We start from the raw sequence: 15,143 nt of genomic DNA, 5'->3' as shown, positions 1-15,143 counted from the left end.
GAGCTAGCCAAGAAAGAGCTTTCTTCCAATGGTATGTCCCGAAGTCCTATTTTCTAAAAGTCCTTTTTCAGTTGGGAAATTGCCCGTTGGTGTAACCACAACAAAATACACTTCTATGAGTTGCACAATTTGTTTGCCCCTCTGTTCCATCTAAACAGACAGGTGGGCACAGATGACTTTACAGCTAATGACACTTCTGGGTTGCTCAGCAGGAATGTTTAGGCAAAAGATTCCTTCTAGAGAGAAATCATTGCCTGGTGGAGCGAGCCAAGAATCATGAGTTCTAATCCTGGCTCTAACACTCATTATCACCTGTGACCTTGGAACAAGTCTAGAACTATCGATTACCTACCGCACTGAGGCAGAATGAAGATTGATTTGTTTTAAAAGTGTTTAAGAAAAAAATACTATGTGAGTGCACGTAAGTATTGTCATTTCTCCTTTCAAAATTGAAATACCAGGGTTAAGACATAGCGAGACATTTTGATCTCTGTTTACATCATTGCCAAGCAGGGATTTTATTTATGTATTTGTTTCCTTTTCCCCCTACATTTATCATTTTATTATCTGGCAAAAGAAATCAACTCCCTTTCAAATAGATTGAAAGATTTGTCAAGAGAGAGTGCCTCTCTGAGCATCTGTGTGCACTGGGGAAAGAGAAATCATTCAGCAATTTTTTTATAGAACAGTATGCTTGTGATCTAAAGAAAACCCTTGGTGCCTAGGCATGGCCAAGTATGAAAGGCTGGGAGAGAATACAGAGGCCACTGCTCTCCCACAAAGTTAAGATTAATCATTTGTATCCATATTACAGCAGTGCCTCGCACAGCTGGGGTCACTCTGTGCTAGGCAGGGGAATTGTTTTGAGGGGATATGTACTCCACACCCCCTCGAATCCTGCCAGTATTTGCATCTACCCCAAAATATGTGTTAAGGTGCCAGCAAAAATCAATTGTCACAGAGGTGTGGTCATTAGCTAGAGGTGGAAAAACTGATACTGAAACCTAGATGACACTTTGCTGAGGAACCCTGTATATTAATTGTTCACCTGAGAGGTCCTTAGTGCAAGTCTACTGTATATATGATGGGGGCAGCGTTAACTGCTCCTAAATCTGTAAAGATTTACAATGACAAGTTGCTCAAAGTCCCATTTTAAAGAAATGTCTTCCAACACCACATAACTTGCATCCTCTCTCCTTTATGCTGCTGTAGCCTATGAGGAAAAGGAGCTAGGAAGAAACATCCTTTTTTCTGCTCACTCCTAGTATAGCAAATTCTGCTTTACTCAGTCAACCTCCTCAGACTCGGCAAACACATATCTTCAAGATACCTTAGCTTAACTGACTACAACATTTGACTGATGATAGCATTTGTACTGTGAGGATTGCCATGCTGCTTATAAACACTCCACAGCATTTGGGACCGTTTGACCGTTAGTCATGTTCATTCACTGGCTTCAGGTTCCTGGCCAGATCTTCAAATGGTGCAAATTGGCCTAGCTCCATTGAAGGCATATTTGCACCAACTGCTGCTCTGGGCCTCACTTTAGAAATGTTCTTTGCCCAAATATAAATGACATAAACCAAGATCATCTTCTTAGTTTATTTTTCTAGAGTCCTTAGCATGCTACATTAACCTGACAATTTTTAATCTTGTGTTTATTTCACAATACATTTCATGCAATTCACAGCTGTAATTGGTTTTACATTGACATTACACATGTTTTGATCTAGCCATGTGAAAAGAATAATTCTTAATGTTAGTTGTCTCTAAAAAGTGTCCAAGCTTAAACAGCACAGAAGCAGTTCACTATAGTCTCATGTGCAGTAAGTCATTTTGATTTGTTTTTGGGGAGAAGGGGGTTGTTATTGTTTTTGTTAAATGTAAGGATGAGTATTGGCATAAGAATATAAGGTCCCTGCTTAGTCCATTTGCAATTGAACTACGTTCTTTTGATTTCTTATGTCCTGAGGAGTTCTCTCTTATAAAACAGCATTCAAGTATTCTATTTTAACATCCCCGGTTGTCTGAGTTAAGGGGCAAGGCAGACCTTCAGCTTTAGGTTCTATTATAAATCTTCCACAGTCACAGCTTTCCCATAATTATTCTGAGCATTAGAATCTTCTTTTGTAATAAACATTCAGCACTAAAGCCATAGAGTATAGCTATTTGGCATTTTCCAGTGAAGTGCAAGAAATTTAATAAGTTATGTCTTTATTGCTAATGTACAGTACCAAGCAAAGTCACTTTTTTATATAATTGCAAGGGTTTCATAGAGAATGTGTCCCTCCTCTTGTTGCCCAGTAGTTCAGCTGAATTGCAAATATCACTTACTTATCGCATGTCAAGTGTCATTCTAAGATGATGTATTGAGTATTCTAGAGTCTGAAGAATCAGATCTTTCATCATAGTCATCTTCTGTATAAATAGGTTGTTTAGACACAATTGGACATCCATCATCAGGGATTGAGATCCTGGGGTCTTCTGATGAGCGAGTCGGAAGGACAGGTGAACTTCGGAACACACTGGTAGAATTACTAGAGAACGGGCTGACATACTGGGATCTCAGCTGGTACTGCTGCTGCAGCGTCATGGTGTTCCATAAGGTGACATCATTAGGTAGAAAAGGACTGGACTGATTTCTCGCCAAAGTGTTCCTCAGCATCAGTGGGTATCGTGGTGGCTGTGGGAAAGGGTGCTGTAAAGGTACAGCCAAAGGATTTGGCACAACACTACTAGAATCAGTGGAGAATCTCAATGTGTCTGGAACTCTGAAGGCTGATCCTACAGACCACTTAGAAGAGGAAATAGGATATGAACTCAGCGTATGTTCAAAAATGTGCCCATTGGAAGGCAAAACAAGACTGTCTGATTCTGTAGAAGTTCTGTCCCCACCAGTTACTGAAGATCGGCTGGACAAAAGGACCTCAACAGCACTTACCAGATCACCCCCACAGCCTTTCAAGATTAATTCAAGCACGGTTGGCTTTTGGTTGGGGAAGATTTTTTTTAACACTTCAAGAGGAGGCCTGTTGGCCTTCAAACTGAAAGGCAGAGAAACTGTCCCCGATGGACCTTCTATCAGGAGATGATTCTGTTCTGCGTGGTACTTGGGACTACCTGGTCTGCTCTCTGTGCTGCCACCATTTTTCTGGGCTGCATAACCACCTTCGTCCACTGACACTATTTCAGGGCTCTCGGGAGTGAAGCAGCTTTTGGCTTTTGTCACATCAGGGGAACTCCTTTGGTCTGTGTCTTTGTCACTGTAGGTCTCAGCATTATCTGTTCCACTTGTATCACCCAACCGTTCCTCAGTCATGTCTGTAAAGTAGAAGGCAGTTGGGTTAAACCTTTCACAGAGCCCAAAAACTTTTTTCATACATTGTATTATACATTTGTTAACATGAATGAAGCAAGAATTTACTGAAGGAAAGAATATCCTGAGATTACAATAAATGGTTGAATGAAGTGGAGATCCTATTTCCATTTTGCCTACATTAATAACCTGTACCCAAACCCCTCTCTCTGTGTCACGCTAAATGATACGATACCAATGCTCAAGCCAGCATGGTGCTCTCTACTGAGGACTAGCTGACCTGAGGGGAAATGCACTACGCATTTGATACCCCCTTGTAAATATCTTCATCTTTCTACATTACATAGAAAGGGAATGGGTTTGGTTAACTCCATTTCTGCTAATCCTGCTGAGTGCTAGATCTGCCATTCCTAACTGGGATTCCCAGTCGTAAGACACCAGTACATCAGCTGAATGCCAGCCTTCCCCAAAGGCATTTTCACTCTTTTAAATCAGTATTCTCTTAGGACCACATCATGCTCTTAGTGAATGGACTGTGCACTGAAGTGTTCTGAGGGGACCTGGGGCACAGAAATAAACCCCACAAGGCCAAACAGCATTAGTGAAGCCATCCATAAGTACTACTGTCTCAAGGCTGAAGAAGCCCTCATTGCCAGCACACTTTTCCTCTGCTCCTACACAAGCCAGCCCCCTCCCCACCGCTGTTCCTTCTAAGCTGTGCGCACAGACAGATCCTAAACCCCACGCACACGGCGAAACACCCTGCGCACAAAAATTTGCACAGAAGAAATATTTGCACACACGGCCTGCCAAAAATTTGCACAGAAGAAATTTTTTGCGCACATGGCCTGTCAAAAATTAGGGGGAACATTGCTCCCCACTCTGAGCCACATAGTTCCCCCCAGTCCATAGAGCACAGCTCAGTGACATGCTGGGGCAATAGCCTCTTGTCTCATCTCTCCTACACCTGCACTCTTACCTTGTGCAGCAGACTATAATATTCCCACTATGTCTGGGAAAAGGGAAGGGGGTAGAATTTGCCCCTTAGATTCATGAAGCCCTAGTTCTCTGTATATCAGTTAGATTATAATCTATTATACCCTAATTAATTTAGTACACTATAGAGAAGGAGGCCAAGATTTTCCAAAGTGACTAGTTATCTTGAGTACCTCACTTTTTGCATGTCCAACTTGGGATGCCTTAAAGGTGTCTGATTTTCAGAAATGCTGAGCAACTCTGAAAATCAGGCCCCTTTCAGGGCACCCAAAAATGGAGACACCTAAAAATCACTGGTCACTTTTGAAAAACTTGGCCAGAATGTGGAAAGATTTTGGAACCCTTTTCAATGTGACTCCTTGGTAGAAATAAACAAAATAAGCCAGGAGAGTTGGTTCGCTGGCATTTTTTAAAGAGAAAGGTTTCAATATATTTTGCTGGGAGATATTCACTGTTATTTCGCTAAGGACCGATTCCGCCTGCCTGACTCATGTAGAGTAGTATCCTACTCCCTGAAGTACTCCAGTGATTTTACTAGAGCTCAGCATGGAGTATGTTGTTGATGGTAAGGGTGAGGCTGGCAGAACCTGGCCCTAATTGTTGTTGTTTTTTTAAATAAACACTGAACAAAGCCTTCAAACATTTTGTTGCAAAACTGCACTAAAATGAGGGTTTATTAACCTTACTAGCACAAGGAAGCAGCCTGGAGCAAGCAAGGAGCTTTGGGGCTGGAAATCATGCTAGTAACCACTCATTCAAAACTGTAAGTTACTTCAGATAGGCTTGCAGACAAACAATCTGGAGTGCCCCGTCTGTCCACTGCATGGAATCTCTTTCCTAGTGATCACCAGATAGGGGAGTGTTCATTTTCTCATGGTGCTGATTAAATGTATTATTATTGGTCAGCTCAGCCTCTGAGATCTGCTCCCACGCAGAACAAGGGCTTAGTGATCTTTGTGACAACATCCCCCTTTCCCAGGTCTTGAGAAAATTCCCAGAGCTGGGGCTGTATTACTGTTTTGTCACACATACACATATCTGCTGTGAGGGAGCCTTCCTCTGCAGGTTGCCTTGGGAGCCTGGGGTAGGCCCTGGTAGTGAATTTGATTGGAAGGAGAGATACTGGGGCTCCAGAACCAGCACAGAGATTCAGGGCTTATATGGGAATGGTCCTGGCCTCCTGCAGAACTCCTGGGATATGCATGATTCATTCTTCAGGAGAGCAAACCCCATTTCCCAGATGGAATAATTGCAGAGGAATTCAGCAAGTCAGAAATCCTTGTGGAGATTTCATCCCCCTTAACTCCCTCTTCCTGGAAATCCAGTGTATATGAAAAATATTAAGAAAAGTTTGGTTACCTTTAAAGTTTGCTTTTTAGCATCTGTTTTGCAATATCAAGCTCAGGCCCTACCATACCAGTTTATGCACTATGGCCATGTCTGATGCACAATTAGGCTATGAACAGAAGTTATAATTTCACATGCTGTTGTATCAAGCAGAAAACAATGTGTGTGCACTTCCTGCGTGCTCCATGTGTGTCATTTCTGTCTTAGCAGCAAAAGAAAACAGGGACAGGGAAACAGGAAATTTACCCACACACAAGCAAAAATGATATAAACATTTTAAAATTGATATACGTGTGTGTGTACAAGGTAATTGTGTGTAGGCCAGACATTATTAGAGGAGAACTCTTGGTACTCCATATGCTACCCACCTTCATCCTCTGCAGACACCCAACTGCTGCAGTGTGCTGACTTTAAGGACCTGATCCTGCATTCTTCAAGTGTAGCTTCCATTAACATCAATAGGAACTTTACATGTGGAAAGACTGCAGGACAGAGCTTGGGAGATAAGCTGCAGCAGCTCTTGCCCCTGCGTGGTTATTTCTGGTACACAGACACTTGAGGAAGATAGTATGGTGGTATTTTTTCTTGTAAATTGCATGCAAGTAAGTGTATTTCAGAAGTATTCTTAGTTTCCAAAATGTATTTATTGCTATGTAGCTTACATTTAATACTGGGCACCATAACCTAGCAAATATATATGGGAAAATATATTCATATTACATCTCCCAAATCAGTTAAATACAGCTCTGGCCTTGTGAAATTATTACTTTATGAGTTTTATGTTTTGGGGGTGGGGTTAATTAGCTTTCAAATTTTCTACTTTGTCTTTATGAAATTTGACTTAAAAGTGTTTTCAGATTCTAGACATTACATCTATTGAACTAAAAATCTAAAAGTATGTGCATACTCTCTGACTTCAGTGACATCCGGATAGGTTCATAATACACATACCCTATAAAAATCCTTATTCCTAGCCCCGAAACTGGGCTTGTGATTGGTGAAACATGCACTACATGCAGGAGGGGTATGCATCTCCACGGACTGCCCACATCCTCCTAGTATCAGAGTCACAAAGGTAGATTACAACTATTTAAATGAAATATTTGTTCCTCATTGTTACTACTTCACAGGGATTTTCCTTCCTACCCTTAGTAAACATTTAGAAAATTATATATAGTAGGGTTGATCCTATTCTTATAATAAAATTCTTCTCTGTATGGTTGTCAGTCAAAAGCCTTTTTCCTGCTGAACTGATCTGGATGTGGCATGCACCAATTCAAAACTCATGATGACCTGTAGATGTCACAAATGTCTAGTTTCTTTGACAGGTCAGATGGTGACTGCCTTGAACCACTTAACAGGTCATGCTGATTTCTTGCCTGGAAGGCAATTTGTTTATTTTGTGCAACTTATCTGAACACTAGTTCCTCTAGCAAATGCATAGATGGTATGCAAGTGGTGTTTGGCAAAGGGTAATTTTTGTTGGTTCATTTCCCTCTTTTTGTGGGAATGGTTGAGGTTAGATTTTTATGTATTTGCAATGGGCAGAGAATAACAACTGTTAAATAATGAAGGAGTTGGAAAGCTATATTACAAATCCATACAAATATTTTGATAGTGAAATGCAGAAATGTAACATGCAGACTAGCCACATCTAGGGCTTTAATTTTATATTACTCCCAAGTATAGGATGAGTCTTCAACTACTAAAATATAGATTTAACTAAAAATGAATGTATACTTTGTTCTTAGCCCACTGTATCTTTCTGTGATATTCTCTAACTTCTCCTGAAGGTGATCTGTATTTTATAGAAATAAATCTTGGCTTCATGCAACTTTTAGAATTGTTTTTAATAACACATATGCTGTTTCAGATTGCATGCATTCAGTGCCCTGTTTTGTTAGCCCTCAGGTAACCAGAGAGAATAGCTTTCCTTGTTTATACTAATAATGGAGAACTTCCATAACATGTCTCTCTCTCTCTCACTCACTCACACACACATTTTATAGCAAGATATAGATATATATACACAGAGCAATGGGAGAAGCGTGTGTATGTATGGGCTGTAAAGATGTAGACATACATGGCCACAGGGATTGTGAGCTCTAAGGGAGATGTCTATACAGTATATCTCTTCCTTACACATAAATACATTAAAGATTGTGAGATTTCATATACTATGATAATGGGGCCATGTAAGTACCCATGAAAGACAGCCAGACAAAAAGCCATTCTCTCCAGTTCATTCCTTCACTGAAAACATGTTTAATTCTTTGGGATAAATCCTGCTGCCCTTAATAGTCCCACTGATAGCCCTTCCCGAAAATGGGTCTAAACTGTATCTGATTAGGAGGGCTCTACCTGCAACCCAAATTTACCTGGAGCCCACCCCTAACTACTGTTATCCCGGTTTCTGTCCCCGTAATGACCTGACACGGTAAATACCGTGGATCCCTATGAAACTGTTATAATAGTCACTACCCCAAAAAAATCCGCAGCAGCCCATTTCATTGCAAACTTCCTCCCCTCTTTGTAAAGGCCTGTGGTTCCTGGGCAGATGGAGAGTGATTGCTCCTAAGTTATTTTTTTCCCCACGGGCAATGTTGTGCTGTGAGTTTTAAGCAAAACCTAGCACTTAAATCAACGAAAGGCCCAGTGTGGCTTCTTCATAGTATTTGTTTAGAAGCACTAATAATTACTGAGGCACAGGGAGAGGAGACCCATGTTTATGGGAAGGGTGAAGATAGGAGGAGGAAGAATTATTTGGAGTGGCACAAGATGGTGTAATGTAATGGGAAGAAATTAAGAAAACTACAGTCTAAGGAACAGATTCTGATTCCCGAACTGAACTTTACTGGGAAAATAGCCTTATTGAAGTGATCAGGACTACTCCAGGAGTAAAGTAGTCCAAGTAAAGGGTATTAGAACCTGGCCCTAAATCAGGACACACTGGATGGCTCTAAAGCCCAGAGTTATAAAAGATGGGACAAAGCACTGGCTAATATATCCTAGGGAACAATCCTGTTACCGCTCTCCAGTATGCTATTCACTGTGGTATCTAGGAACCATACTCTATAGGGGAGAGAGGATCTAAAAGTTGTCTCCCATCTCCAATTTCTATGACTCTGTGAATTAAGAAAAGTACCGGACTGGTGAATCCGGTTTTAAAAGGAACGATCCAGAGGGGTGGTCGGCTGTTTTGAGGTATATCAGCCTTGCTTTCTATTGCCCCCTGATTGTAAAGGAAGTCTATTTACAACGAACGCAAAGCAACCTGCCTGGCAGTTTCCGAATGAGCCCCGTGAGTTGCAACCTTAATTAAAAATGAGAGAAAGCAGAGTCATTGGGAGGGAGTAACTCTCTGAAGGGCTTGCATCCAGGGAGGCAGCGGAGGTGCAGATAAGCAAAATCTCCCTCCCTTTCCACGAAGAAGTGCAACACCATTGAGGGAAGGGGCTGGGAGAGCTCCTGACAGATTGATTTATAAAGATTTACTCCTTTTCCCCCGTAAAGCTGTTAGCAGAAAGTGCTGACTGGCTGGCAGGGAAAAATTTCTCATCAATGCTCTTTGATTGTATTTTGCAAACAAAATGCCTGTTGCCTGGTAACATTTCACTTGAGCCTGACCTTCTCCAAAAGTTATTGCTATCAGATTCGATTTACACTGTCCTCCTGTGATTACAGTAATCTTTTAAACTGGGAAGTTCATATATCAGGGGGGAAAGAAAGTTGGGTGTGCAAGTCAACATCGCTTCTGTCCGCCAGATTTATATCCTGCTGGCGGAGTTTATTTCTGTTGCACTTGCTGGAGGGAGCAGAACCGGGATTTTCCTGGCATTTCCTCCCCCAGACACACAAGACACCCCTCCTCACTCTGGATTTGTAAGCGTCCCTGGCCTGTTCTTTAGCAGGATGGGGAAGCGAGTACGGCATGCAGAGATTTAAGCTTCGGATGGGGTGGTGGAGAAGTGGCAACGCTTCTGCGGGTTACTGGTGGGTTTGCAGAGAGCTAAATGTGTCGCTCAGAGTGGGAATAGTGCTTATAGCCCAGGCCGGGGAGGGATGACTGAACAAGGGGACCGAGAAGTTTGGGGGCTGGAAGTCAAGGGCAGGGCTAAGAGCCAATAGCAGATGAAAAGAGGGAGCTGGACTCCAGGTTAACACGACTCGAGCTAATATTCAGTGAGTTCTTTGGCTGGCAGCTCAAGCCGCGTAGCCGTGTGTGGTCGTCGTGTGTAGCTGTGTGATGAGGGAGATGCTGTGAGCAGGGCTAGAATCTACACACACACACACACACACGGGCATGTTTAGGAGAAGCTTTGGTCGCGAACTACCTGTTTAGAAATCAACGGGCCACCCTCTGAAAGAGCGAGCTTTTAACCCAAATTCTCGGCTATTACAATTAGGCTCTGATCCCGTCCCCACCGAAATCAGGGACAGTTTCGCCCTCTGGCCCAGTCTACACCAATCCTGCATTATCTTCCCCCTGATATTTACTTTCCGACCCGGAGCGGGACCCGGGTCTGATTTAGGAGGAGTTATGGAGATGGGGCTCATTACAAATCCTTACAATGACAGGCGCTGGGCCTGCCCCAAGGGGAGGTGGGAAATCACAACGCCCCACGCCGCGCCACTGGTAGCTGTTCACAGCCAGAACTAACCCAGAATAGAAGTAACAAAACTCGTGTAAATCAGACAATCCATCGGAGCGCGCAGGAAAGGAGATGGCCCGCGGAGACCTTGGTCCTACAGTTGCCCTGGAGGCTCCTTCCTTTCTGAGCTGACAGCAGAGTGCGTGGGGAAGGGGGGAGGCCCCTGCAGCAGACCTTGGGGAGGATGGGAAAGCCCAGCTGGTTCCACAGTGGCAAGGAGAATAAAATAACCTGTGGCACTGAAAGCCGTCTCTGCGCCTGGCCCTGCAAAGCCTGGCGCACCTAAACTAGCCTTACTCACCCAAGTGGAGTCTTTGACTTCCCTAGGGGGATCATAAGGCTCTACGAGATCTGGCCCCTAGATTCCTTTCCTCCCTCCGACGCTATCATTTAAATCTTGCCCCATTTTGTTCGGGGCGCGGGGGAAGAGCCTGTTTCCCTTCCTTTAGCTCCGATTACAGCGATCCAGTGTTAATTCCCCTGCGGAAACGATCCCACCCAGCCAGGGCCCCACCGACAGATTTGCTGTAAGCAACTTCATTTCTTTCCTGTCCTCTGGGAACGATGACAAGTGGGACAAAATGCCAAGCCCTGGCTACAGTGCAATGAGCCTCGGAAGACCACAGAAACTTTCCTGACAACATTGCAGCCAAATTGACTTAACTCTGCCAGCGCTCCTTCCCTAGCCACTGGAGAAGGGGCGCGCAGCGCAGCTCTAGGGTTCTGGAATATCCGCCCCCCTCCTTTCCGAGCTAGAAAGGGAATGCGGCCTGTAAAAGTCCAGAGAAGCAGCCAGCTCAGGGTTATGGGTTCCCTCGCTCTGAAAGGACCACGGAAAAGATCTGGCGTTGAGAGCTGATCAGCTCCCGCTTTGCTTTCTTTTCCACCAGCCCCTCCTACATCGTTGAGGTGGAGGGATGCCGACTGGGGAAGGAAGGAATAATGGGGGTGAAGGAGAGCACCTAACTCCAGTAACCCACCTTTGCAATGACCCTTATTTTTGGCTCGCGGAGCAAGCGGGCTGGGCTGAGTCTGTCGTTACAGAAACACTCAAGAGCTGAAAGATGGCTGTGGAAAGATCGTCGCAAATCCAACTCCGTTTCTTTCTAGGGGTTCGTGGCCCTTTGGGCTAAAATTCCCTCTAATCGAAGGCTGCAGTTGTTTCAGTTATTAGTGTCCAGAAAAAAATCCCTGTAGATATATTGAAAATAGCTCATGCAAGTTAAACTACCCAATGCGCAAACCATCTTAAACCCCTAGATACATGAATAATAATTAATTGAGGGGGAAATATTTGTGACCGATCTACGTTCTGTAGCCAGTGGTTTGTTTACAAGAGTTCTGTGTCTTTTATGGGCTAATTTTGGTTTGACCCGCTGAAAAACCCTCTCTGGGCCACACCCGTTCATTTTGTGCTCCTGTTGATTTCACCTGGAAGTTTATGTTTTAATAAGTGTGTGCTCTTGCCCCGTACTCGGTGAAAAAGGCTTCGGTTTGTGTTTGTCCCCAGAAAAATGTTTCTTCCACGCATCAGCCCTGTGCTATTTGCACTCAGCAGCAACACCGCTTCACTTATGTACCCCTTTGCATAGGTAGTTTCTTAATTTTAGAGAATTAAATGGAACTAAAGAGAGGGAATATGTCTGTATTTATGTTGCATGGAGGTCAAAGGAATCTCAACTATATAAACACGATGCCACTGTTGTCTCGTTTTCCTTCTGACATGTCTCGAACTCTTATGACCGGCTGCTCTTCAAAGAAAACAAACGTGCCCGTTCCCTCCCTTATTCTTTTAATGACGCTGCATATTCAGTGTTTTATTGCGTATTGTTATGGCTTGGGGAATTGTTCTGCAGCCTCTGCCCCTGGAGATGGGAAAGGTTACCCCTTCCTAAATGATTTAGCTGAACAAAAAAGTGCAAGCCCTAAAGTTTTCCGGGGATTAATTTCAGATTTGCAGTGATAATGGGATACGATGTAAGTTCCGATTGGTTTCGAGATGTTGGACAATAAATAATACATATATTAGTCAACTGATACTAGTACTATATGGCTAATAACATTTACTACATGCGTTTCCTTTCCCTTCCCAACAGCCCATTCATTAGTTAATTTCAATGACGGAACCATGGATATATATCGGCATTCATTTACTCCGTACGTCTGAGGCACAGAAATGGGTTCCCACCAAAGCTATCAACTTAAACAAGAATTGCACTGAACAGCTGTGCACCCAAACTGGGTAACTCCCAATTGTGCGCATCCAGGAAACGCTGTACGTCACAAGCCCCCTTCCTCAGCAGAACAGCAGCTCGGGCCGAAAACTGCTCATTGCGGTCTGGTTAGTTGTGTGTTGATTTTCATCACCTGGTGCAAAATAATCAACTCAGCGGTTTAATTCGAAGCCCGAGGTTTAAATGTAAAGTGTATTCCGGCCTCCAAAGGTGCCCATCGGAGCGGGAAAGAGACACGTTGTTCTACCTAAACTGTTTTCTCCACCACAACACAAAAATAGGGCAGCGTCTAAAAAACAGAGCTGACTAAAGATCCACCTGATGAACTGAGTTATTGCAAAGGCGCCAGGCAGGCGCTATATTGGGACTCCGACTGGAATCGCACCGCAGCCCCTCGCCTTTGCAAGCTCAGACCTGGCGCATTAGGAATCTGTACCGCTTCTGTGACATGCAAAGTGCTACCTGACCTTAACGTGGCCGGGCTGTAATTCTGGAGCAATTCCTGAGGTCCTTACTGTCTATCGAGGGTCTTGCACGGGCACTCATCACCATAACATGGGAGCCCCTCACTCGGGGGCCCCACCCTTGGATCTCTCACAAGTAAACGGTCTTCATTCACATTGCTACATCCCGCCGCTTTCAAAAGGACCACTCACTGGAACCAGCACTGTTTGCAAGTGTAAAGGTACGCAGACGCATGGCTGTCCATGTTTGCCCCGTCCTTACTCGGGCAGCCTCCCATTGGGGCATGACTGAGTTACAGCCAAGGGAAGGACGTGGCCTGAAGTGAGTTAAATCAGCTATTCGGTTTCCTGTGAGGAAAGCCCAGGCTGAGACTCTGCTGTGAAATGACACCGCTCTGCAGCCTGGCGAATGCTGAGGCCGGGGCAGGGACTGGGGCTAGGGGGGGTTTCTACCCGCTCAGTCTGATTCCGTACAGTGCCCGTGTGCCTGGTCAGTAGCTGTCGGCTCTTTGCAGGTTGAATTCTGTTTCCTTCTAATCATTTTTCAGTGGCCATGGTTCAGGTTTAGGGAGCGAGTCCCGGGCCAGTCAGCCCAGTCACTTTCAGTGTGGTTTAATAATACAAAGTCCTGACAATCGATCCGATTTATTAAGACGCCCCCTCGCCCCAAAAAGCCAGCTCATCTCTCTTGAAAGCCAGCAGCTGGTCAGTGCCCACTTCCCCAAACACCCAGGCCCGGAATCTGACCCCCTCCCCGGGCACCGCCGTGAAGCAGAAATCATTGCTGGAGAGCCGGTGGCGCGGCCCTGGGGCCAGACTCGGGCTCCGAAGGGACTCTCAGCCCGCGGCACCGGCCCGAACTCCCCAGAGCGAGGGCGGTCCCCGCAGCTGTCTGCAAAGACCGGCAGCTGCGGGTCTGGACCACAGGCTCCCTCCGGCTCGGAGCGGGGCACAGCGCTGCGGAGCCTGCGGCCCGCCTGCCCCCGGGGGGCCCCTCCCGACCTGCTATGGGGAACTCCCCCTGCCCGCTGCCTGTTACGGAGCCTGGCCCCGTCCCTCCTCCGGGCCCTCCCCGGCTTTGCGGGGCCCGTGGCCTGCGGAGCCGCCCCCTGCCCAGGCACCGAGGGGGCTCCTCTCCTGCTGGGTCCGGGCCCCCCCGCGCCCGCCTGATGCCCGCGGGCGCTGAGGAGCCCCCGGGTCGTGCCGCCCCATGCCCCGGCGCTTACCTGCTTTGGGGAGCGGCGCCTGCAGGGCGGCGGGCTGCTCGGAGGCCCAGCGCAGGGCGGCGGCGGCGGCCAGCTCGGCGGGGGCTCTCTGCGGGGCGCAGTCCCCGCCGGCGGCGGCGGGCGGCGGCGGCGGCGGCGGGGGCCCGGGCAGGGCGCGCAGGGCGTCCGGGAGGAGGCTCTCCAGGCTCTCGTTGGCCTGCTGCCGGCGCAGCGCCACCTGGGCGGCCATGACCCGCTGGCGCTCGATGATCAGGATGCACTTCTCGCAGGTGCAGTCCTTGAAGCGGCAGTAGCGCTTGTGGCCCTTCAGCCAGGACAGCACGCCGTGGTTGCGGCAGCGGGCGCACTTCGGGGTGCGCTGCAGGGGGGCCCGGGGCGGCTGGGACACCGGGCCGCCCATGTACAGGTACGGGGAGCCGTAGCCGTTCATGCCCCGCGCGGGAGCCCAGCCGGGCCGGGGGCAGAGCGGGGAAGGGGGCGGCCGCCGGGTGCCGGGGAGGGGCCGGGGGCTCTTCGCTGGCGAAATCCCGCCGGGCGCTACGGGCGCGATCGCATCCAGCGGCTGCTGCTCCCTCCGCGGCTGCTGCGGGCAGGTTTCCCGGCGCCGGCGGCTGCGGCTGGGACCCGGCGGAGAGCGCTCTGCCCAGTGCCGGAGCCTCCCCTCCGCGCCGCCGTCTCCCAGCTCCGCTCCCCGCCCCTCCGCTCCCTGCCCTTCACCTTCCCTGCAGCCCGGCGCCACGGGGGGAGGGGGCGCGCCCAGCCTCCTAGGCAGCTGCTGGGGAGTGGGGGGTCGGGGGGGTTCCCTCTCGAGTCAGGGACAAATGGTCTCTCCCGCCCCCAAGCGAAGTCCCTGCAGGAAGGGGCAGGGCGCTGGTGTTTCTCCCTCCCTGGGCAGGAGACTGGTGAGC

The 15,143-nt window shown here is 47.1% G+C and overlaps 1 protein-coding gene across 1 annotated transcript; it reads right to left on the bottom strand.

Annotated features, from left to right (window-relative positions):
* Nucleotides 1-1,588: 1,588 nt before the first annotated feature.
* On the bottom strand, nucleotides 1,589-15,143 carry DMRT3 (doublesex and mab-3 related transcription factor 3). Its single transcript, XM_084629723.1, has 2 exons — nucleotides 14,236-15,143; nucleotides 1,589-3,321 (listed from the first exon to the last, which is right to left on the bottom strand). The coding sequence occupies exons 1-2, from the start codon at nucleotides 14,663-14,665 to the stop codon at nucleotides 2,357-2,359; spliced, it is 1,395 nt and encodes a 464-aa protein (XP_084485849.1). The 5' UTR covers nucleotides 14,666-15,143; the 3' UTR covers nucleotides 1,589-2,356.

This window comes from Lepidochelys olivacea (genome assembly GCF_965140295.1).
Source record: "Lepidochelys olivacea isolate rLepOli2 genome assembly, chromosome: 5".
NCBI lineage: Eukaryota > Metazoa > Chordata > Testudines > Cheloniidae > Lepidochelys > Lepidochelys olivacea.
The sequence above is the reverse complement of the archived record's forward strand: the minus strand, read 5'-3'. Positions and strand labels throughout refer to the sequence as shown.